Raw genomic sequence first — 25,288 nt, 5'->3', positions numbered from 1 at the left:
GCAGATAAATTATTAAATATGATCAAATTTGCAATAGTATTTCAATTCGGGGAGGGAATGCCACTGCGGGGGACGGGTGACGTGAAAATATTTATGATCCCTGCTATATTATGTTTCTTTGGATCACAGTAAATAAAACAGAAGCAACTTCAGTTCACTTCAGCATCAATTGATTTAATCAAGAACATTTGTTCTGCAGAACAAAGGAAGAGAAACCAGAACATCCAAATGCATCAATATACATATTGAAACAAAACTATTAGAACCAAGAGAAGCTCAGATTTTCATGTGAAGAAATTTCTGTGTCATATCAGAGTGATAGAAAACATCAGCTGTGATTTCCTTTATGGCTCCTGGAACACAGAGAACTACATTTAAAAAAAGAAAAATAAAGAACAGAACAACAGAGACATCAGAACTATGAACCCTGATCAACAATCAGAGAGAAAATTTAATTGGGTTTGCAGAACTCTGCAGAGTCTCTTATTGTATGACCAACAGAAACTCCAGCCAGTGGCGGTTCAGTGAATCTGGTCTGGACTCTGTGGAGGAGAGTCATGGTTTCAGAGACGCTGTAGAAGGACAGAATACCTGCTCTGAGAATAGAGGTCATGTTCTCTGTCTTCCTGGTTTTAGTCAGAACTCCAGCTGCAGCGTTCTGGATTGTCACATTACAACCACAAACATAAATATATTTGATTGGAATTTAATGTGAAAGACCAACACAGTGTTGTATACAACTGTGAAGTGGATAGAAAATTATACAGAATTCAAAAAAATTTTTGCAAATAAAAAAATTAATAATACTTTGTTCAAAAGCATTCAACCCCCTAAAGAACTGAGAAGAAAACAGCATCAGTTCTAAATTGATGTTAGATTCAGTTTCTTATTTGGATCAAAATAAAGAAAAAAGAAGCTACTTCAGTTCATTTCAATATTAACAGATTTAAACAACATGAGAAACCAGAACATCAAAGTACATTAATACAAATATTAAAGTAAAACTATAAGCATCCAGGAATGTTTACATTTTCATGTGGAGATACTGTATATCTTTCTGTCATTTAAAAATAAAAACATCAGCAGTGATTTCCTTCATGGCTCCTGGAACACAGAGATCTACATTTAAAGCTGAAAAATAAAGAAGAACAGAACAGAAGAGAAAACACCAGAACCATTAATCTGACCAACAATCAGAGTGAAGAGAGGAAATCTATCTGAGTTTACAGAACTCCACAGAGTCTCTTATCGTATGACCAACCCAAACTCCAGCCAGTAGCGGTTCAGTGAATGTGGTCTGGACTCTGTGGAGGAGAGTCATGGTTTCAGTGACGCTGTAGAAGGACAGAATACCTGCTCTGTGGTCCAGGTACACTCCGACTCTGGAGGAAACTGGACCTGAGATGGGGGTCCAGATGTTGTTGTGAAAAAATCGAATACTGTTTTGGGAACACTGTAATGCCCAAGATTTGTCATTAAATCCAAATCCACATTCATTCCCACCTCCTGCTCTGCTGATATTCTTGTGTGCGACTGCTATACGAACCTGAAACCTGCTCCTCTTAACCTCCCAGTAACAACGTCCAGTCAGACTCTCTCTACTCAGAACCTGATAATAAACAGTGAATCTGTCTGGGTGACTAGAATAAGACTGATGTTGATTCATCAGTGTCACCTTCCTGTTCCCCTCTGATAGTACCAGTCGTGTGTTTGCTGTGTTTGGGTCCAAAGTTATTTCACATGAATATTTTAGGAATCCAGCTCTGCTCTTTGGTTCTGGTTCTGGTTGTAAATCATCCACCTCGGTGACCATCAGTGAGATGTTTGTCCATGAGTCTCTCAGGACGTCGTGTAGTTTCTCTCTGAGCTCTGACACAGCTGCTGTCACGTCCTCAAAGTGTCTCAGAGGACGGACGTTGATCCTGGATGAGTGTGTAGACTCACTGAGTGCTGGCAGTGAGGGATAGTTGAGGAGAAACTGGTTGTGATCCTCTGTGTGTGAGAGCTGCTCCAGCTCAGCGTCTTTCCTCTTCAGCTCAGGGATCTCCTGCTCCAGCTTCTCCTGAAGCTCTTTGACTCGACTCACTTCAGTTTCCTGCTGGGATCTGATCTGCTGCTTCACATCAGAGCTTCTTTTCTGGAGGAGACGGATCAGCTCAGTGAAGATCTTCTCACTGTCCTCCACTGTTTTATCAGCAGAGCGATTGATGGCCTCCACCTCCTGTTGAAGCAGCTTCACATCTTTCTCTCTGTCCTGGATTCTCTGCTGGATGTTTCCTCGTCTCTCCTCCAGCTTTCTCTGTCTCTCAGTCCTTTCTGTTGCAGCTGAGACTGTGTCATGACCTTTATGTTCATCCATGGTGCAGAGATAACAGACACACTTCTGATCGGTGCGGCAGAAGATCTCCAATAACTTATCATGCTTAGAGCAGATGTTGTCCTGGAGGTTCTTGGACGGCTCCACCAGCTTGTGTTTCTTAAAAGCAGCTGAATCATAATGAGGCTGAAGGTGTTTCTCACAGAAAGAGGCCAGACAGACTAAACAGGACTTGATGGCTTTCAGTTTTCTTCCAGTGCAGAAATCACAGGCCACATCTTCATGTCCAGCATAGCAGTGGTCAGCAGGAGCAGCTTGGAGTCCAGTCTTCTTCAGCTGCTCCACTAAAGCTGCTAGCATGGTGTTCTTCTTTAGCACAGGCCTCGGTATGAATGTCTCCCTGCACTGAGGGCAGCTGTGGATCCTCTTCCAATCCTCTCCATCCCAGTGGGTTTTAATACAGTTCATACAGTAGCTGTGTCCACAGGAAGTAGTCACCGGATCCTTCAGTAGATCCAGACAGATCAAACAGGAGAACGTTTCTCGGTCGAGCTGATTCTGCTCCATTTCTGCTTTCAGTCACAGTGACTGTGAGTTTCATTTCCTGAAAACAGAAACAGGTTTGAACTTTTGTCTGTAAATCAGGTGTCAGTGCAGAGGGGCTGCAGCCAATCAGCTTTCACCTCAGCAGACTTTGGATCAACTCAGCATTAAGGCGTGTTTAACAGCAGGAAGAACAGAAAAATCTGCCTTAGGGAAAGTCTGGAAGATGATTAACCAAATGGATGATATAAAGAGGGAGTCTGGTTGTCCTGTTTTAGAAATGTAACTACAGCAATCAATGGATCAAGTTTATTTGTATGGTATATTGCAGAAACATGGTAATTCAAAGTGATTTATATTATAAAAATATACATAAATGGTTGTAAAAACATCATAAAGTGACAAATTTTGAAACCAGAGACACACATTTTGTCCAGTACCATCATATATCACCATATGCCACATATCAGACATGTTGATCAATGTTCCAGTTATTATTGGTCAAAATTAACTTTAAACTGGTGGGTTTTTAGTCTAGATTTAAAGGCACTCAGTGTTTCATTTGTTTTGCAGTTTTCTGGAAGTTTGTTCCAGATTTGTGGTGCATAGAAGCTGAATGCTGCTTCTCCATTCCTGGTCGTCAGGGTGCAGAACAGAACCAGAAGCAGAAGACCTGAAAGGTCTGAAAGGTTGATACAACAGCAGATCTTTAATGTATTGTGGTGCTAAATTCTTCAGTGATTTAAAAACTAACTGCAGTAACTTAATGTCTATTCTCTCGGCCGGTGGAAGGACTTTACTGTAGAACTGGGTCTTATGCTTTGGCTTCCTGGTTTTAGCAGCTTTCTGGATCAACTTCTAATGATAAATGTGTAGGACATTAGTCCTTTAAGCCTGGAAATGTTATCCAAGTGATAGAAGGCTGATTTTGTAACTGTCTTTATGTGACTCTGAATGTTCCGGTCTGAAGATTTTTAATGTGTTCCCATTCTGACTATTGGCCAGAACAGAGGAATTCAGTTTTCTGCTGCGTCATGACATGATAGATCATTGTCTTGTTTTTATTTTTATTTATTAAAGGACCAACTGGTGATTCAGAATTAAATTTTGGAGCTCAGATGATTTTTAGCTGACATAATTGTACAGTGAGTGATGCTGTAAGCTTCATTTTCAGTTCACCGCATCTTGAACCACATGATCCTTACAAAGTCTGATTGTTTCCTGTAAGATTGGGTCTTTGAAATGCAGTAGAGTGATGTGGGGTATTTGATTGAGCATCATGGAATCTGAAGACAATCAGAAAATTATAAATAAAAATCTGCCAGAAAACTAAAGAAAATGAGCCATCAGTTGGTCTTTCACTAGGATGATGATCCAAAAATAAGTCAACACAATAATTGTTAACAAGAAACCAAATCCGTTTTGGCTATTTGTCAACAAGACGGCACCCTTGAATCTGGAGGATGTACAGAGATTAAAAATTGTCAATCTGAAACCTCCATGTTGATTGTATCTTTAAGGGAACCTATTGCGCAAAATTCACTTTTTGCACAGTTTTATGCTTCCATTTAGATGTATGAAAGTTTAGAGTTTAGATCTCAACTGCAGCCCAAGCATTTAAAAATAAACAAACATGCAGCCATTATTTAGCAACAACTCAATGTTTCATGGTGTCTGGAAAACGAGTCGTTTCTAAAACCTCCCAATTTTGGCACTGAGCCGTTGCCTAGCAACCCCAGTCGATCCAAGGCTGTTACCTAGCAACCAAAGTGGAGCTGCAGCACGTTTGGTCTGCTGGTTTTACCGTACAATGGTTGCTGAATGTTGTTGGTTTTCCATCCAGAAACATCTTGCTGCATTCTTGTTGGTTGTCCATGAAGCTCCACTTCTGCTTTTCAAAGATGTACGGTTGCATAATTGTGCATTGGTCTGCAGCCATTTTTATGTGCAAGTGTAAACGTAGAGTATATTTTTCTTCTACAGTTCTTTCAAGCGGCGGTGGAAGTCAGCAGCACAGTCCCCTAAAGCGCTCCGTGTCCCTTACGCCCCCCATCAGCGGCCCCAACAACCAGCCTCTGGGCCACGTCTGGCTGTCCCAAGAGGACCTTCGGACGTCCAGAGGCCCCGCCCCAGACCATGCGCCTCTCTCCCCCCAGAGCAGCATCGCCTCTTCGGGCAGTGGGGGCAGCGAACACCTGGATGATGGCGGCTTAGGAGGCAGTTCAAGTCTGCATCGCAATTCCTTCCATGAGGACGGCAGTGGGATGAGGGGTGAGTAAAGCAGAATGTTTTACATGAGGATACAACAACCTAATTTGGCTCAGATGTTCCCAGGGACTAGCTTTTTGGAAAAGAAAAATTAGCCACTGAGAAATTTAAGATAGCAGCCATTTTTGCACTAAAATTACCAAAGAGGCTCATGTATTTGGTGTCAGATCATTGTCTATCTATTTTGAACCATAGAAATTATATATTTTTTCTTGATCTTGTGCTATATTTTTCAAAATGGCCATCATTGTTTTAATGGATAATATATAGAGCAAACATATAAAATATACTTATATTATGTTTTCACTAAAATCAGCACAGCTAACCAAAAGGTTAAATTCACTAACCCAATATTTGCTAAAGTAGAATCTTACTTACATTGACGCTAAACTGCAAAACACATTAAAAACAATTAGCGCAAGCTAACGCTAACCTACTCAACACGTGGGATTGTGGAAAATAATGCTAAACTGCTAAGCACTTAAAAAACAGCAGAAGCTAATCCTAAACTGTTAAATTAATTTAAAAATGTAACTCTGCTAAAGCTAAACTGCAACACGCATAAAAAATAGCAGAAGCTAATATTAGATCGCTAAATAAATAAATTAGCAGTAGCTAACTCTAAACAGCTAAATACATTAAAATTAGCAGAAACTAACGCTAATTGTTAAAACAACAGTTTCTCAATCTGTCTCATCTTCATCTCCTTCCAGCTGATGGCTGAGATTCGTGAAGAGCAAAGTCCTCAGTTTCAGTTTTGGCATCTGATTTTGCTACATATCATTACTTTCATGTTGTATTAACAGGATAATCATAGTTGATATGACAAAGTTTATTGAAGTCATGAAAATTGGTAAAAAATAATTTGCAGTAATTGGTTGAAAAGGCTCAAAAGCGGCGGCCATCTTGAGAAATAGCGGTCATCCTGAAATTCAGGTGGCTAAACAGAAATATGAAAAACATGAATGTAATGTTTGTTTCCTCACTAGTAATATGCTGAGCTTTTGCTAAAGTCTTACATGGGACTTTTTTTATGTATAAGATACTTATACATAACTTGTGCTGTTTCTTGAATCTGCTTTGAGATCAACGCTTTGACGATGACATCTGTTCTAGGAAATGTCTCCAGATCTATGAAAAAGATTTGACAGACTTAGTTTCTCCACAGATGTTCCTGGATGGCTGAAGAGTCTTCGTCTCCATAAGTACGCCGTGCTCTTCTCCACAATGACCTACGATGAGATGATGTCACTGACGGAAGAACAACTAGAAGCACAGGTTCGTACATGCACAGAAAAACAATTAATTTTAACGTTTACACGGCAAAAACACAAAATCTTACCAAGTATAGTTGTCCAGTTTCTAGTGCAAATATCTTAGTTCACTTGAAATAAGACAAAACTTACTAACCTTTCAGCAAGATGTAGGAGCTCGTTTTAAGTCAATAATTCCTTAAGTACTAGTTTCACTGGCAGTTTATTTCACTTATAACAAGACAATTGTCTTATGTTACAAATGTAAAAAAAATCTCCAAGTGGAATTTTTATGAATATTAAGGAATGAATTACTTAATATTTTGCTGAAAAGTTACTTGTAAGTCAGGTTTGTCTTATTTCAAGTTTAAGATATTTGCACTGGAAACTAGACAAAAATACTTGGTAAGATTCAGTGTTCTTGCAGTGATAAAGGTAGTTATTTGTGAAAAAGTTGTGTTTTAATGCCATTTGACATCCAATCAAGAGTTTTATCCATACCATTCAGGAATCGCTCATTTAGATCCCGTTGCATCCAAATTCTCCTCACTGTTCTCTCGCTATAATAAAAATATCTTCCAAGCGTTAATGCTGTCTGGCTACTGACTTGAAAAGTTGCTTCTGTCACCGAACAAATATAGCAGCTGCTTTCCTTGTGGATGAAGGCATTGAGGAATCTATTATTAAAAGCGGGATGCAGCTAAATTTAATTCGGCTACAGCTGGTCCAGGAAGCAGTCCGCTTCCTCCAGGTGCTGCCAGTTCTTTCTGCTCGACTCTAATGTGATGAACATCCACACCAAGACGTCTCTAAATATCTGCCTCATCATCCTGCTGCTGTGGTTAGCATAAAGGAAGCATAGCTACCAATTAAAATATTATTTTTCTGCTTTTTTCTTGATGTTTTGTAATCTTAATCTTTTTTTTTTCTGCAGAAAGTCACTAAAGGAGCTCGACACAAGATTGTAATCAGCATTCAGAAACTCAAAGAAAGGCAGAACCTTCTGCGCAGCCTGGAAAAGGTCAGAAACTGTTGGGATTTTTTCATGCAAGAAATTAAAAGTCATCAAGCTTTGACTTTTATTTTGGTAATTAGGACCTTTTTGTTTAAGTCGCCAAGCCTGTAAATGGCCAAACATCAGAAGAACTGATCCAGAAAACTGGATTTTTGGCCTGATTTCTAGTGCAAATATCTTAGTTCACTGGAAATCAGACAAAACTAACTTATAAGTAACTTTTCAATAAGATATAAGAGCTGATTTTAAGTCAATAATTAATTAAAATTGATGGAAAATGTACTAGTTTCATTTATAACATGGGAACAATGTCTTGTTATAAGTCATGTAATCTGCCCATGGAATTAGTACTTTTTAAAATCGACATTAAGGATTTATTTACTTATAACAAACTCCTATATCTTGATAAAAAGTCACTTTTGGCAAGATTTCACTTGTAAGTTATACCAAACTAACTTGTAAGCGGCTTTTTAGTAAGAAAGGAGTTTGTTTTAACTCAATAAATCCTTAATATTGATTTTAAAAAATGACTGGCCGATTATTTCACTAATAATGAGACATTTTCGTTACGAGTGAAATAATCTGCCAGTGGAACTAGAACTTTTTCATCAACGTTAAGGAATTATTGAGTTAAAACAAACTCCTTTTTCTTGCTGAAAAGTTGCTTGTAAGTTAGTTTTGTTTTATTTCAAGTGAACTAATAATTTTTCATTATAAACTAGACAGTAAATACTGGGTAAGATTTTGTTCTCCACTGAAGGGAAGGTTTTGGGCTCAGATTTGAATCTCATTCTCTCCTCTTTACTCATTACCCTTCAAAGTAGAACAACAACATTAAAGGTCAGGCAGAAGGAGGGACTGAAGCTAATTTCAGGCGTAACCTTTAGCAGCAGCACTGTGTCAACATGGCCGATTGGCAAATGTCTTTACTTCATTTAACAAGTTAAAGTTGACCCACTGTGCTTACTTGAACAGGTTAGGGTTGGCCTATGGGAGATATAAAACATGTTTACTACATTTTTAGCACAAATTCATTATTATATAATGAGATTGTAGCTGTTTTAGAGCCTCCTGTCACTTTAAATTTAAAAGAGCTGCTGCAGGCCACGCCCCCAACTCAACGTTTATATTCATACGTAAAAATGGCTGGAAACGGATGGGCGATTATACAACGTACATCTTTATCAGAGTGGGGTAGTAACTAGTTACATTTACTCAGTTACAGTTACTTGAGTAACTTTTTTGAAAAAACTACTTTTAGGAGTATTTTTACTACGCGTTCCTTTATACTTTTGCTTGAGTATTTTTATTATGAAGTATTTCTGCTCTTATTTGAGTAAAATTTCTGGATTTTCTACCCACTGAATGGAAAACAAACATGTTTTAACTAAAAATTCACCGGACGCAGACACACACCTGCAGTTTTTGTTAGTTAAAATTTTTTTTTTTAAACAAACTAACTTGGAAAAATTTTCTTTATTTTTTGTTATTTATATGAATTATTGTAATTTTGTCCTTAAAATGCCAAATTTTCCACTTAACTTTATATTCTGGTCCGTAGGATGATGTAATTTTTAAATATTAAATGATTGATCATTTGATCAGTTCCTCAGTACTTGAGTAGTTCTTTTTACCAAATATTTTTTTACTTTTACTTGAGAAATTTGTTGGACAGATACGTTTTACTTTTACTTTTCGTGAAAACGCATTGAAGTAGTGCTACTTTTTTTGTTGTTGGCTCTAGTGGCCTTTATTTGAAAGTAGTTCGACAGGAAACGGTAATGAGATGTAATGACATGCGGCAAATGTCGCCGGGCCGGGAATCGAACCTGCGACCACCGCCATGAGGACTAAGGCCTCAATACGTGGGCCGGGCTTTGCCCCTGCGCCTTCAGTAGACTTTTTGGCTACTCTGCTCACCTCTGGTTATTGTTTATTTCTCCCAGTTTGGTTGGTGAATGTTTACTTCCTGTTTCCAGGACGTCTTGGAGGGCGGGAATCTTCGCACGCCGCTGCAGGAGCTCCACCTGATGATCACGACTCCCATCAAGGCCTTCAGCGGAGGGGAGGAGTCGTCTCTGCAGCGCCCCCTGCTGAGTCCGCAGAGCAAGAGCTCCGCCTCCGACTCCGGCCTGCCTGGAGGTGGCGGAGGAGAGGCCGAGATCGGCAGCAGTGTCATCGCAGAGGGGGATCTGCCGGGCCAGTTCACCCGTGTCATGGGGAAAGGTGAGCGTCATTCACCTGTTCAGGTGGTTTCACATGGAGATGGAGGAGTTACTGTATGTCAGAGGTGTACAAACTTTTAGACACCTGGGCTAAAACTGTAGACTCAAAAGTAGCCGCAGGAGGCCACAACAACCAACCTCAGGATATTTTATTGGCTAAATCAAGCCAATAAAATATCCCAGTGTTTATTGTGGATCCAACAGCATATTAGGACCAATGTAGGTGGGGAAGAAAGGAGCACATTTCAGCCAAAAACTCAGAAATTTTATTAATATCAGAAATTTTCTAGAAATTTCCAAGGTTTTTTGTAGAAAATTTCTGATATTAATCTAAAAATTTCAGGGGGGTTTTCCCTAGCCAATGTTTGGCTTTTGAAACTGTGAATTGTTTTGTAGAAAATTTCTGACATTAAGCTCAAATTCTTATATTTTTTTTTCTACGCCTTTTGGAGCTCAAAAAGTTTCTTTTTTTTTGTTGATTACTTTCAAAATGTCTGAGTGTTTTTGCAGAAATTTGCTACTTATTTTCTACAATGGCCTTAATACGCCGCAGTAGATTTTTTTGCTTGGCTTAATAAGTTTACTGTCTGTAATAACAGACGTATTTGGGTCACTTTCTTTCAAAATGCTTGTTATATTTAGCCAAGTTTAAGAAAGAAAAAATCAGCCGCACTTCGGACACCCCCGTCTCATGTTCTGTTTTCACGCTGCCCTCAGTTTGCACCCAGCTCCTGGTGTCGCGGTCGGATGAGGACAACATCAGCTCCTACCTGCAGCTCATCGATAAATGTCTCATCCATGAGGTATTTCCCTCCGAATCTTATACACAGGCCTGTCGCAATAAATCGATTAATCGCACGATAAATCAATAATTTCCATTTGGACGATTTATTGTTTTTCTCTTTCTACCAAAAACTGGATGATAATAGTTTTCAATCTGATGTTTTCGATCTACTTTTTATTGAAATCAGACAAAAGTCTTACTTACAGATTATTTAACTCATAACACATTTTTCCCACATTATAAGTGAAATTGTCTGATAGTTAGAACTAGTGCTTTTTCCTCAAAACTAAGTAATTATTGATTTAATTGGAGCTTTTCAGCCAGAAGCTCCTACTTCTGTCTGAAAAGTTTTGTCTTATTTCAAGTTTGCAAACATATTTGCACTAAAAAATAGTCAAAATTACTTGACGGAGAGTTTGATTATTTCCTGATTCTTAGCTGCTGTTCTCTCTCTGTGTGCATGGCAGTCCTTCACAGAGACGCAAAAGAAGAGGCTGTTGTCATGGAAACAGCAGATCCAGAGGCTTTTCCGGTCGATCCCGAGGAAAACCCTCCTTGACATTGCGGGTTACCGGCCTCAGAGGAGGTACGTTTTCACAAACTGGCCATTTTTTCCACTATTTGTGACAGTACATGTGTTGTTGTTTTTTTAAGCAGCTTTATTAACTTTTTTGATTTCATTCTGACTTTTGTCGGACGTTTCTCGTGTCCTGCAGCCGTTTCGGTCAGTCGAACTCTCTCCCCACCACCAGCTGCGTCGGGAGCAGCGTGTCCGCCAGGCGCAGCCTCCACCAGTTCCATATGCCTTCCAGGAGCTTACCGGGAGCCAGACTGGGTTTACTGGGCAGCGGGGGGCTGCTGGGACCCACACCCCGCAGCTCCAGCAGCACCCCAACCGGTCCCAAACAGGGCAGGCATGTAAGTCAAACTGGACTGTGGAGGATGGAGGAGTTATTCAGCTTTTTTTGGCTGTGTTCATGTTAGCTTAGCTTTAGTGATAGCATTGACTAATGCTGGCTCTATTTTTGCACCAGTTTCAACTTCCACACTGCATAAACACAAAATCTTACCAAGCAGATATGTGACCCTGATTCAGATGGGGGTCAGGGAGTGGTAGTCTTCGTTAGCCAGCAGCTTTTTACCCTCCAGCAGGGAGATGGGGGCGTGACGTCACACTGCAACCAAATCCAAATTTTCTTTTTGTTGGTCTGGAAGCCATGGTTCATCTAGGTTTTGCGCTGCGCTTGCCTACCAAGATGGCGGTTGATCTGCGCGGATCACTACAGAGTTATGGGAACTCTGTATATGTGATGAGGGAAAGACACTTTCAGAAGCTTTAGAGTTAAACTGCTTCGTTCTGAAGTCGTATCTTTGACGTTAAAGTGGAACATTCCCGGACTGAGCAGCGAGACATTCCAGGATGGTTACAGCCGCCGGGGCTCAGCACGTCTTCTCCCTGAAATAGTTTTTCTGTCATTATTCCATGATGAGGAAAAGCAGGATGAGTAGTGTGTGTGTGTGTGTGTGTGAATGGAGCTCATAGGCAGGTCGCTCCACATACCACAGACTCTGCGTCAACACTGAAAACGGGCGGAGCCGTGCGGGAGGTTTCAGGCCCGTTCTGCCTCATTTTGGTCCGATCCGACCCATTTCAGAGCGGTTTTTTTTTCCCTTTTCCCCTCCCTCCTTCTACTCATCATCCCTCACAATGGCAGGAAATACCTCAGTTCCTCCTTCTTGTCTTTGGAGTGGAAGTGCCAGGAGAGAAAAAGGGAGAAAAGTCGGCTGGCAGGAAAAGCTGTGAGTCACTGTAGCTGTGAGGAGGAGGGGCGATCGAGGTACAGCGTATATATAGGGGAGAGAGAGAGAGCGCGGCTCAGATACAGTGAGAACAGCGCACAGGCATTTCCTGTTTTTCGCTGGCCGCCGGCGCTGCAGGGCGGTGAGGGATTGGATAATATGCAGGTTACTCTCAGACCCGTCATTAGCTCTACCTGATGTAGGGAGGAGGATCAGGAGAAAACAACGTTTCCTGCTTCCACCAGTAAAGTCTTTCATCTGCAGATGTTGCAGCGAAGCAGCAATTTGCTGAATAAGTAGTAAAACAAATGAAGGAAGCAGGATTTTTCCTGTACACTGCAAAAACACAACATCTTGTATTTTTGGTCCACTTTTTAGTGCAAATATCTTAGTACACTTGAATTAAAACAAAACTAACTTACAAATAACTTTTCAGCAAGAAATAGGGAAAAAAATCCTTATTATTAATTAAAAACTATTGGTTATTTAAAATAAATAATCTGCCACTGGAACAAGACAATTTAACTTATAATATGGAAAAAATGTCTTGTTCTTCTGGCAGATTAATTCACTTAGAAGTAGTACTTTTTCATCAATATTAAGGAATTATTGACTTAAAACAAGCTTCTACATCTTGTTAAAATGTTTCTTGTAAGTTAGTTTTGTGTTATTTCATGTGTACTAAGACATTTGTATGAAAAACTAGACCAAAAATACTTGGTAAGGTTTTGTTTTTGCAGTTAAAAAACACAAAATAAGGCAACTAATTTGGGATTAGCAATCTGTTTTTGGAACCAGAAGTTATGAACAATCTGCTTTGGCCTGGAAATATCTGGTCTAACTTTTTAAAATAATTTTTAATATTTCTATTTCTATTGATTCCATAGTTTTGATAAGTTTTATTTTACCGGTCTTTGGGGGAAACAACCCTCTGGATTATTCTGGTGTTAGTCTGAACGTAACCCCATTAATGTGTTTTTAATATGGCTAAAAACATATCACAACTAATCAATAATAATTTTTTAAAATATCTGAATTATTACCAGACTGGTGGAGTGATCTGTCCTGTTTCATCGAGTTTCCTCTCCACGCCGTTGATTTTTACTTTTAAGCAGTTTTGAGGCAGGTTACTGCTGCAGTTATTCAGCAGGCCGTTGCCAGGCAACCAAAGTTGGGGGGAACTTGAAACTGCTTCTTGCCCAGCAGGTTGTTGCTAGGTAACCAAAGAGTGAGAGAGTTAGTTGATTCCACCAACCTAGCTGTGAGAGATTTATAAAATATTCTCAGACATATTACCTGTTGATAGGTAAAGTGAGAGGAGCTGCCACTCTGTTTTTTATTTGATTTAAGGATTTATCACAATATGTATTGTTATTGATTTATTGGCCAGCTCTAGTTTTAAATCACAGTAATGTGTTAACTATTTCTCCTCAGGGCCCCTGGTTTGCCAACCCTGGAGGAAGTAACAGCATGCCGAGTCGGACCCACAGCTCCGTGCAGAGGACGCGGTCGCTGCCGGTCCACACCACGCCGCAAACCATGGTTACGTTCCAGCAGGCCGGTGAGGAGCTACCGCTCTGTTGATTTCATTTATGGATTTATGTAACCCTCTGCAAAGCAGCCAGACAGCCAAAATGGCCGACTCTGTGATTAATCGATTCAGAGGACGTGACTACTTTAGTTCTTGTATTATTCAAAGTTAACTTGGCTCATAACTTCAGGGATTCACTACAAACATAAAAACAATAAATAAAGACGAAGCCATTCAGTGGTTTAAAAACAAACAACTGATAAACGACTGGTTTTTAGTATTTACTTTAATCAAATAATATTAAAAACCAGCTTAGATTATGCATAAAATTTGCCTTTTCCATTTCGGTCGACTAGATATTCTCATTTATTTCTAATTTTTGACCATTTTGATAGAATTATTCAAAATCAGAATCTGACATATAACAAATAAAGTGTTGTTTATGTGTTGTTTCACTTCAAAAAAACTAAATCTTACCAAGTATTTTTGGTCCAGTTTTAATGCAAATATTTTAGTGCACTTGAAAAAAAGACTAAACTAACTTATAAGTAACCTTTAAACAAGATAGAGGAGGTTTCTTTGAGTAAATATTTCCTTAATATTGATTTTTAAAACGTACTAATTCCACTGGCAGATTATTTTACTTTTACTGTGGGAAAATATATTTTTTATAAGTGTAATAGTACTTTTTTTTATCAATATAAAGTAATTACTTACTTGAAACAAGCTACTATATCTTATGGGAAGTTATTTTTAAGTTAGTTTTGTGTATTAAGACATTTGCACTTAAAACTAGACCAGAAATAATTGGTAAGATTTTGTTTTTGCAGTTTATGACACATGAAAACAAGAATACTCGCTCAAATTCACGTCTTATTTCATTTTTTCCTTTATCTGAGCTAATTTAGTCTAGTTCCTAGTGCAAATATCTTATTACACTTGAAATAAGTCAAAATTAACTTTCAAGTAACTTTTCAGCAAGATATAGGAGCTTGATTTGAATTAATGATGAAAAAGTTATTGTTTTCTTTTTAACATTACATTTTTCTAAATTAAAAGTTAAATTACCAACCAGTGAACAAGTACTTTTTAAAATCCATTTTCAGGAATTATTGACTTTAAACAAACTCTTATATCTTGCTATAAAGTTACTGGAAAGTTAGTTTTCTCATATTTGAAGTGAACTAAGATATTTGCACTAAAAAACAGACCAAAAATACTTGGTAAGATTTTATGTTTCTACGAGGAGAAACCACATGCGAGTCCATCCAACATGCAAAGTTTCCCGTTTAGTTACAGGAAATTAAACACATGTGTAACATGTTTATCTACCTACACTAGACATCCAGCAGAGTGGTAGTTTGTCAGGTTGTGTTTTTGCAGTGTACAGTGTGTTTCCCGCGGGTTGCAGCGGCTGTCTGTGTCAGACGGAGTGACCTGCAGTAACCTCCGTCCTACAGGAACAGAGGACGGTTATAGCAGCAACTCGGCCTCCCTCTTTTTAGAACAAGGAGGACAAAACGGATTTAAAAAAAGAAAAGCAAGCGGAGAGCAGGGAAGCAAGGCGGCGGAGGGAGGGAGAGAGGAAGAGAAGGGAGGAAAGAGTGGTCAGATTCACAATGAGGGCCTTTGTGCAGCGAGGACGGGGCTCCCTGGATTCCCTTCCTGACTCTCTCTCCTTTTTCTCCCGTTGCTCCGTTTCTGCCATCCCTCCTCTCCTCCTTTGACGACTCTGCAGAGTCATGCACACACAACAGTCTGGCTGCAGCTGGGTTGGAGCCAGAGTTGATGTGAAGCGACACATCCTCCCTCCTCTGTTTACATTTCTGATCTGTTCGCTGACAGATGGATTCAGAACAGCTAAGATCAGAAAATAAAAAATATGAAAGCAGAGCCGGGAATTTGACTTTGACACTGCAAAAAACAAATCTACCAAGTATTTTTTGTCTCGTTCAAGTGTAAATGTCTAAATAAGGTAAAACTAACTTACAAGTAACTCTTCAGAAAGATAAATGAGCTTGCTTTAATTTTTTCAAAATCCTTAATATTCATTTTAAAAAATATTAGACAGACATTTTTCCTGTTATTTATTTATGTATTTTGTATGTGAAATGTCAAAAAATGCATTTCAACATAAAATAAAAGCAGATTTTTAAGTTGCTTCTACTTTTTACAAGTTCAATTAAACATTAGCTGAGAAAACTCAATTTAATAACCATTGTGAGATTTATTTCTAAATAGTCTAAAGAATTAGCTCACAATATTAAAATGAGCCTAAAAAAACAAAACAACTGATTTTTTGAATGCCCATACACTGCAAAAACACAAAATCTTACCAAGTATTTTTGTTGTTTTTAATGCAAATAGCTCAATACACTTGAAATGAGAAAAAACTAATTTACTAGTAACTTTTCAGAAACATATTGGAGTTTATTTAAGTCAATAATTTCTTAATATTGATTTTGAAAATGTACTAATTATTTGAACTAAAACATTTTCATCAATATTCAGGAATTATTGACTCGTGCTGCTGGTGCTGCAGTGGTAGTTTTTCAGGTTGTGTTTTTGCAGTGTACAGTGTGTTTTACGCAGCGGCTGTCTGTGTCAGACTGAGTGACCTGGTCAATAACCATTTATATCATAACAATTCTAAACATAATCATGCTAATGATGAGTAATTGATCATTAAGGTAATAAATAATATATAACTATAATTATAAAATGTAGATACAGCTTCTTTTTTTTTTACCTGGCATTTGATTAATGTTTGAAAACATTACGAGCTTTTCTGGTATTTTGTATCAAAATTCTCAGTTTTACTTGAAGAAATCAGACATAACTGGAGAGTGGACTAAATTCTACATTATTTATTGTTTCATGTTGTTTTTTATTTTGTGAAAATCATTTTGCTTTTTCCACAGATCATCAGTTTCCAGTGACGGAGCCGGACATAAACAATCGCCTGGAGTCGTTGTGTTTGAGCATGACAGAACACGCGTTGGGAGGTACGGCTTTTACTTTCACTGCAACATTTCAGAACAAACACATGTACAGCACACACACTGAGCGCACTGGGGTGTGTGTGAGCGCGCGCAGTGTGTGTGAGCGCTCACACACACTGCACAAACACACAGTATGATTTTATACACTTTATAAGTCTGGTTTTACTTATAATGTTTTTAAGGGTAATTAAATGTTAGTATCTGAACTTAAATCAGTTTTAGGTTAGTTAGTTTTATCAAAATTATTTTTGTTTGCTAAATGCTGGAGAACTTGGCGAGAACATTTCTTTGTTTTCTTTGTTTTCTTTTTTACATTTTATGTATACTGCACTGCAAAAACACAAAATCTTACCAAAAAAAGTTCCACTTCCACTGGCAGATTGTTTCACTTATAAAATTGGACAAATGTTTTCAGTGAAATAATCTGCCAATGAAACTGTAACTTTTTCTTGAATATTGGGGATTATTGACTTAAATCAATCTCCTGTATATTTTTAATTTCCTCTATTTAACCAGGTAAACCCCGATGAGATCTAGATCTCATTTTCAAGAGGGACCTGGGCAGAAGTCTGCAATACACAGCAGATAAAACTAATTAATACATATACACAAGTGTAAAACAATAGAAACAATTTAAAAGCAGTGACACTGTTTAATAGAATCTCGTTGCCTGTTTTTAAGAACAGCTCAAAATAAATCCAGTCAAATCAACATCCGACATCTTGAGTTCAGACTGGAGCTGATTCAGCCTGAAGGAGCTTCACACCGAATGCTGGCTTCCCCTTTTCAGTTCAAACACGTGGAACATGCAAAAGAAAAATGTTATCAGAGCGTAAAGAATGGGAAATAACAGATCTATGCAATAACAGATCTATGTAATAGATCTATGTAATAGATCTATGTATGCTGGAGCCAAGCTGAGTAGAGATTTATACATCAGGATCATCAGGTGATTGTTTCTCCGTACATGTTGCTGATAAGTTACTTGTAAGTTTGTTTTATCTCATTTCAAGCATATTTGTGCTAAATTAGACCAACTACTATTTAGTACTTTGTGTTTTTTCAGTGCATCCTGGTCAGTTTCCTCTGCGGCTTCATTAGAGGCAGCAGCTGGCCGTCTGTTTTCACAGATGTGTCGTTTCCTCAGCAGGACTGTTTGGCTCTTCGCTGTTCAGCACATCGATCTTCAGATTTTAACACAGCGATGCATTTGACTAGGAACTGGGGAAAAACTTTTGTTTTTCTGTAACTTATGATGTTACCTCATTCAAACCGTCATTACTGTAAAATGTGATCTTATTATAACATAATTACGTCTCAATAAGACAAGAAGCTTCAGAGCAGAGCGACATAACTGACACAAAATCAGACGAATTACAACTTTATTCCAATGTTATAAAATTTATTCTAATATTATTAGTTTATTCTCTTATTTTTTCTTATTATGGCCTTAATACGCCATCATAAGTTTCTGTCTTGTTATTTTATAAATATATCTGAGTTTATTAATGAGATTAAACCAGAATTTTCTGTTTATTCAGTCAGTATTTAATACACAGAATAATGTAAATGTTTTTTTAGTCAACATATTTATGAAGCATTTTACCTTTATGTTATGATATAAGAGAAAACTGAGCTTTATAAGGAAATGGCCGCTTATCAATTAATCAGCTATCAATTAAAGTTGACTGGTTTTGACGATTAAATCCCGATCTTCTCTCCCGGTTAGATGGTGCAGATCGCACATCAACGATATGAGGTCATCGGGGCGCCGCAGGTTCTCCTCAAAGCCAGCCGGAGGTCGCCGGTCCTCCCGCCCCCTCCCCGCAGCGCTCCACCGTTGGACCGGATCGGGCCGGACCTCGGAAACACTCGCAAGTTGGCCGCCGCACGGCCAACGCAGCCCATCATCCATCGGGTCGGACAGAAACAGACTTCCTCCTCCGTCCGAGGAGGAACAGCATCAAAGCCAGCAATGGACGGCGCCTGACTGGCGCCCCCCAGTGGAGGCGAGCGGAAGGGCGACATCGGCCTGTGGATCGGGCCGACCGGATGAAACATGGCGTCTTCCGCATCAGTAATATTACCTCAGACGAGACGAGCGGAGCCGGTGCGTTCGGGTCGGGATTCTCGGACCGATCGAACGTCCGGCGCTTCGTAGACGTTAGCGCCGCGACTCTGCGAGTTTTCAGCCGACATCTTGTTTCTGCGTTGTGCGTCCGTATTGTTTACACGACGATGCTGCTGTCGGAGAGCGCGCTCGTTTTCAGGGAGCGCGCGAAGCTTTACGACCCGCAGGCAACCATCGAACCAGTTTACAGCAAACGTTTCCTTTATCTTTACGAAGCGACGGCTAGCTGCGAGGTTTTAACGGAGAGAACGTCGGGAGGAAGTGAAGCAGAGGAAGACGGAGAATGTTGAAGAGCGGCGGCGTCAAACTCACAAATTCATTAATAAAACTACCTACACTGCAAAAACACTAAACGTTACCAAGTATTTCTGTCCAGTTTCTACTGCAAATATATATAAACATGAAATGAAACTAACTGACAAGTAACAAGTTGGCAACATTTAGTTTGTTTTAAGTAAATAAATCCAAAATATTTATGAAAAAGTTCCAGTTCCACTGGCAGATTATTTAACTTCTGACATGGGAGAAATATTTTGTTATAAGTGAAAAAATCTGCCTGTGAAACTAGAACTTTTTCATCAATATTAAGGAATTATTGACTTAAAAAAGCCTCTATGTTTTGCTACATTTGTTAGTTTTTCCTACAGTATTTGCTCTACAAACTGGACAAAAATCCTTTAGGATTTTTTGATGAATTGTTAAAAGATTGCAGTTTTCTCCCCATTCGATTTCTACAACATAAATTTAAATATTTAACATCTTTTAACAATGATGGAATCCGACTCTATACAAATAAAACTAATTTGATTAAACTAGTAAAGTTATGTTTAAACGCACAATTGTTAAGTTTATTCATTTGGCCCTCTAGAATGTCCAACCTGCAGCTCCTAATAACTCTGACTAAAAATAATACGATTTAAGATTAGATCAAATAATAGATGCAGGTTTTTACAGCAGTCTATTAGTGGTAATGTAGATATAAAAAAAAGAATGAATTTCTGTCAAAAATCTCTGAAATTTTCTAGAATGTTTTAATTTTTTACATTTTTAGCTTTTAAAACTCAGAAATGTTCCAAGTTTTTCTAGAAAGTTTGTGAAATTAATCTCAGGATTTCTTAGTTGGTTTTTTTTGCCAATTGTCGATTTTTAGAGCTCAAGAATTTCCATAATTTTCTTTTGGTTGTAAAAGTTGCAAACTTCTCGTCTAGAGGGCCAAATAAATAGCTACAGCGTGCCGGATTTGGCCCACGCGCCTTGAGTTTGACACACATATGTTGTAGAGGAAGGAATTAAGCTGAAGTGATGCTGAAGAGGGGGAAGCGGATGTTTGAAGAGGCCAGACCTCTGAAGGCGACGGAGGAGGATGATGTCATGTGAGCGAGGGCAGCAGGAAGTGGATTAGTTTGTCTAAATCTGAAGGTTTTCAGGAAAATGCAGGAAATCTTGTGAACGGGAGACGGTGGAGCGTGTTGGTATGTCGGGCGATCTCATTAAGCCGCATGTCGCAAAAAAGTATTCGTTGAAAAAAGTGTGAAAAACAAACTGGTCAATCCATGAAGGGTAGTTCTCCCAGAGATTGTCTGATTAGTGCTTACCTCCACCTGCTGGCCAGACGCAGTCATTGCATCTGTGTGTCTTTGCTTCATCAGCAGAGGCCGTCATAGAATATGTTCTCTTCATTATTTTGCGTCTTAATATTTATCCCTATTTGCTTCCATCTGGAATAAACTTCCATTAAGGAAATGTGCAAAAAAACCTGGTGAATCCAGATCAGTTTATTTAATAATTACACTGCAAAAACTACATTTTACCAAGTATTTTGAGCCTGGTTTCTAGTGCAGGTGTCATAGAAATAAGAGAAAAACTAACTGACAAATAACTTTTCAGCAGGAAACAGAGCTTGTTTTAGGTAGATAATTCATTAAGTTCTAGTTCTAATTATAAATTATATGTAGTAATTAGTTTTAGCTCAAAAGGTAAAAATATAGCTAGTAGTTATAATTACAGGTGTTTTGCTATTAGCATCAGTTATAGCCACTCACTAGTTATAATTTATTTCTAGCAGTTCTAGAATAATTTATTTCTTTGTTTAATTATTTCACTTACATGTAAGTACATTTTCTTCAATATTAAGGAATTATTTACTTAAAACAAGCTCCTGTTTCTTGCTGAAAAGTTCATGTAAGTTAGTTTTGTCTTATTTCAAGAATACTGAGGTATTTTGACTAGAAACTAGACTCAATGCTTGGTAATGTTTTGTTTTTTGCAGTTTAGGGTTTATTGTTGTAATTTCATAGTATTTTCTTTGCATCCTGCACTTGATAATGTGACTCACGTTCAAACGTTCTGAGTTGAACCATCTGAGCTCTTATTATTTTCTCTTCATCTAAACTCTGAGCCTGGAGTAAAAAATGTTTCTTTTATGTCACGGTGGCCATTTTACCTCTGGTTTGCTCTGAGCTTTAACAAAGTCTCGTCCTGCTTGGATAAAACGGCTTCGTTCAGACGTGGCCAGCATTCGGCCCGCTGATCCGATTTCACTGGACGGCGCTAAATTCAGGTGTGAAAGAATGCGAGGCGGCTCATCCTGGACTATTTTAGCATTAGCTAAAGAAGCTGCAGGTCTGACATGCAGTGGAGAACAGAGTTTCATTCAGAGCAGCCAAAATGTTCTCTGAGCGTAACGCAACATTTTTACTCAAGTAAAAGTAAAAAGTATCCGTCCAAGAAATGAATCAAGTAAGAGTAAAAAAAATGCTAAAAAGTACTCAAGTACTGAGTAACTGGTAAAAATATCCTTCATTTAATGTTTAAAAATTACATCACCAGATGCACCAGACATTGAAATTTGAAAAAAGTCGAATATTTTTAATTTTAAAACTCAGAAATTTCCATGTTTATGATCTCTGCTTTTTTTTCTAGAAAATTTAATCTAAAAACTCCTGAGATTTTCTAGAATTTCAGAAATTATCAAAATTGTTTTTTCCAGCAAATTTTCAACATTTTAAACAGAATATTTCTTGATTTTCTTGAATATCTCTTAGATTAATCTCAAATTTTCTGAGGCTTTTACTAGAAAATTTCCAACTTTACAAAATTGTTACATTTCCAAATTTTGGGAGATTTTTACTTGAAAATTTAATCTACAAACTTCTTTTTTTTTCTAGAAAATTTTTAACTTTTGAAACCAAGAAATTTTCTTGATTTTTTTTTCTACAATGTTTTTGATTTTTCTAGAAAATGTTAGACTTTAATAATTAAATTGAATTTGTCAGTGGCGTGTGAATTACCAGGGAGGGATGTTCCTGTTCTGAACGAAGCCGGGACACGGAGAGGTTTGCTGCGTTAATGAAAGCTACATGCTAACATGACCTCAAAATAATTAGAAAAAAGTATTTTCTGGACTTCAGTTTGCTGCAAACTAAAAGATAAAAACATTTTTAAATTGTTTGTAGAACAATCTGCAAATTGTTCTACATTTGCAAACTATCTATACAGTTTTGCTCTGAAACAGCAAAAGTTTTTATTTAGCCTTTAATTTGTTTTAAGAGGCTGAAAATGTGCAGAAACTCCTGAGAGTTTTAAATGAAAACCACTGAACTTTTCTTAGACGTTTCGACTTTCATCCAAACGGTTTCTTCTGTTCTGACGATTAATCAGATAAAAAAATCAATACAGTGATGGGCTGATCTGTTGATTATTATTAACCAATCAATAATTAAATATAAAATGGTGCTTATTAGTTGATTCTTTTTTCCTTTTTACAGAATTTGAATCAGTTGAAGCTAAAAATGTGACTAAAGGAGATTTGGGTAAAACTATGACAGATATCAGAGATGGGGGGAAGAAAGCTCAGAATTTTTAAAGAAAAAATTTGGAAATTTGAGTTTGAAAAATGTAAAATTTTAGATTTTTTTACCCCTCCAGGGGGTCTTCTGTGGGCTCTAGTGTCCCTTATATGATAGTAGGCTGACAGGAAACAGGGAAGGAGAGGAGGGAAGACATGCGGCAAATATCATCAGGTCCGGGAGTCGAACCCGCGACGGCCGCGTCGAGGACTGAATGCCTCCAGCTAACCGCTACGCCACCACGGCACGCCCAGTTTTAAATTTTTTTAAAAACATTTTCTTTTTTTTCTAGAAAGTTTCTGAGATCAATCGCAAGATTTCTGAATTTTTTGGCAGAAATTTACTCTATTTTTTTGTTTGCAATATGCAATACCATCATATAGAAAAGATTTACAAATAAATACATTTTTTCACTTATTTAATGCAAAATGTTTAGAATTTTCTTTTACAGTTTTGGCTTAATTAATGCTCGTAGAATGTTGTTCTTGTGGCAAACTGCATTTTTTTCAATCTCTGTACTCCAATTAACAATTAATTGATCACTAAATCACAATTAATCATGATTAATCTGGTTAATCGTTTCAGCTTTAGTCCCAAAGTGCGGGTTTCTGTGAAACTGCCTGAGGAGACGAGTCCAGGCTGCAGTGTAGGGGTTAGAAAGATCAAATCTGAGGCTCTTCCATGTTGGTTTTTCATGTTTTACATGAAAATATTCATTTAAAACTCTCAAGATTAAATCCTGGATGACTGAAAATTTGCATCAGCGTGTTCAGAAACTCCCTTCAGATCCAGAGGAAGTAGATTAAACTCTAAACGTTGTTTCTCTATATAATTTCTCTATATAATCTCTCAGCTTCACTGCCATGCATCGCTCAGTACTTGAGTAGAAAATAATAATTTATTTCCTTTTGTTTTCCGTATTTCCTGCAGAGGTAAAACTTGTAAGTGTTTTATTATTTAAGTACTGTCTGTGTTAACGTGTAATGGCTGGTGACCATACATACATCTCAGATATATCGTAATTTTTTGTTCTTGTTTGTTTTTGTTGAGTTGTATTTCTGTTTAAGTTTATCCAGATCCAAACTCTTCGTTTGGTTCTGGAGTCAGAAATGTGTTTGTAGAAGGAAAACGTTTAATACGAGCTGAAATCTGGCTGGTGGTGTTTTCCACCAAGCGGCCATTTTGGGAGGACTATTTTTGAGGCGGATTAACACGTTTTGCCTGGGGGCATTGTGTTTCATTCAGTTGGAAATCTGCTTAAGAGAAATAAAGATATTTCGGGTGGATTTTATGGTTGAGAAAAACATAAGTTCTCCTTTTAAAGAGACTTGATGTGTCAACAAAGTGATGTAATTTGTGTTAAATCAAACCAAATCAGCTCCGCGCAGTATTAGCATTTAACGCTTTGTTATTCCAAAAGCATTTATCGTATTTTACGTTGAGTTATGTATGCTTTTTTTATTTTTTCATAGAGTCTGCAAATCAGTTTGTTTGTTTTTTTCAGATGCCAGAACTTTTTTGTTCTTTTTTTGGTTGTTTTTTTTTGGAAATATGTAACAAAGCGTTACCGCTTGACTGTTCTCCCTTTATTTCATTTAGATTTATTTTATCAAAGAGCCGATGTCCTGTATTGACTGCAGGCTTACTTCTATATTTGAAAAAAAAAATTAAATGTATGTTTAATAATAAAAAGTTGCAAAAAATAAAAAAAAATCTAGAAAATGAAAAGACAATTTAAAAAAAATGTATTTATATTTTAAAATGCATGCACATGACTGGGGAAGTTGTATTTAGAATAACAAATGGCAGTGCCTTTTTTCTATACTTGACACATCAACATCATGAAAAAGCAAAACGCAATAAATGGTTTTGTATCGATTTTTATGTTTCGGCTTTGGGAGAATGACAGCTGAGTGGAGTTCACGTTCAGAAACAACCAGTTTAATTTTTAAAAACTTCCAGTTTATTTTTATGATTATGTTGATGTTGGATTCAGTCCAAAAAGTTTTCATTTTTGAGTTTGCAGTATTTTAGCATCTGCTAAATGTTTAACTTAATATGATTTAACTAAAAAATGCATTAATTCATTCATACTTGATGCAGTTTATCATTTTTAAACCAACCAATGTTTAATCAATTTGCAAACTCCTTGCATCAATAATAAATCTTACTTTCAGCAGTTTTATCACCTGAATATTCACAGAACTGGTTAAGTTTCACAAACTGAACCTCCAGATTTAGATTTCTTTGATTATCTTTGTAATAAAATAATCCAGATGCGTACAGAAGTTTGAATAAATGAGCGTGAACGTGAGCCCGGCTGCTTAAACTGGTTGGTACCTGTTGAATCCTTGTTGTCTTCACACATATTTCTGGTGTGAAAATTGAATTATTTTGATGTGTTTTGTACTTTTGCTGCGATGTACCAGAATGCTGTGATTTGGCATGCCCCCAATTTATATAAAAACAAACAAAACGCCTCTGGTTGTGGTTTTTTGTCTGATTTTGTAACGAAACGTTCAGAACGTCTTGATGCATTTGCTCATGAAGTCCTTTGGAAATTAGAATACA

At 37.6% G+C, this 25,288-nt stretch overlaps 2 protein-coding genes and 2 long non-coding RNA genes across 4 annotated transcripts in view; 2 read left to right on the top strand and 2 right to left on the bottom strand.

Moving 5' to 3' along the window:
• Positions 1-21,107, top strand: part of samd4a (sterile alpha motif domain containing 4A) — a 57,660-nt gene extending 36,553 nt beyond the window's left edge. Inside the window, exons 4-13 of the mRNA XM_032560288.1 lie at positions 4,844-5,131; positions 6,297-6,406; positions 7,316-7,402; positions 9,376-9,622; positions 10,339-10,424; positions 10,873-10,991; positions 11,122-11,323; positions 13,640-13,766; positions 16,658-16,741; positions 18,468-21,107. Of these exons, the coding sequence (XP_032416179.1) occupies positions 4,844-5,131; positions 6,297-6,406; positions 7,316-7,402; positions 9,376-9,622; positions 10,339-10,424; positions 10,873-10,991; positions 11,122-11,323; positions 13,640-13,766; positions 16,658-16,741; positions 18,468-18,496 (1,379 nt within the window). The 3' untranslated portion in view covers positions 18,497-21,107. The remainder of the gene's footprint in view (positions 1-4,843; positions 5,132-6,296; positions 6,407-7,315; positions 7,403-9,375; positions 9,623-10,338; positions 10,425-10,872; positions 10,992-11,121; positions 11,324-13,639; positions 13,767-16,657; positions 16,742-18,467) is intronic.
• On the bottom strand, positions 154-3,387 carry LOC116718399 (tripartite motif-containing protein 16-like). The gene has a single exon (XM_032560289.1). It carries the CDS (start codon positions 2,882-2,884, stop codon positions 1,214-1,216), a length of 1,671 nt encoding a protein of 556 aa, XP_032416180.1. The 5' UTR covers positions 2,885-3,387; the 3' UTR covers positions 154-1,213.
• LOC116718403 (uncharacterized) lies at positions 11,225-12,550 on the bottom strand. The gene is made up of 3 exons (XR_004338925.1): positions 11,967-12,550; positions 11,476-11,861; positions 11,225-11,338 (listed from the first exon to the last, which is right to left on the bottom strand). It is a non-coding gene; the product is annotated as an uncharacterized LOC116718403 (long non-coding RNA).
• A 1,875-nt stretch (positions 21,108-22,982) lies between the features above and the next one.
• LOC116718401 (uncharacterized) lies at positions 22,983-25,197 on the top strand. Its single transcript, XR_004338924.1, has 2 exons — positions 22,983-24,678; positions 24,714-25,197. It is a non-coding gene; the product is annotated as an uncharacterized LOC116718401 (long non-coding RNA).
• Positions 25,198-25,288: the final 91 nt, after the last annotated feature.

The sequence above is a fragment of the Xiphophorus hellerii genome, chromosome 4 (genome assembly GCF_003331165.1).
Source record: "Xiphophorus hellerii strain 12219 chromosome 4, Xiphophorus_hellerii-4.1, whole genome shotgun sequence".
Classification (NCBI taxonomy): domain Eukaryota; kingdom Metazoa; phylum Chordata; class Actinopteri; order Cyprinodontiformes; family Poeciliidae; genus Xiphophorus; species Xiphophorus hellerii.
This window is presented reverse-complemented; position numbering and strand designations above follow the sequence as displayed.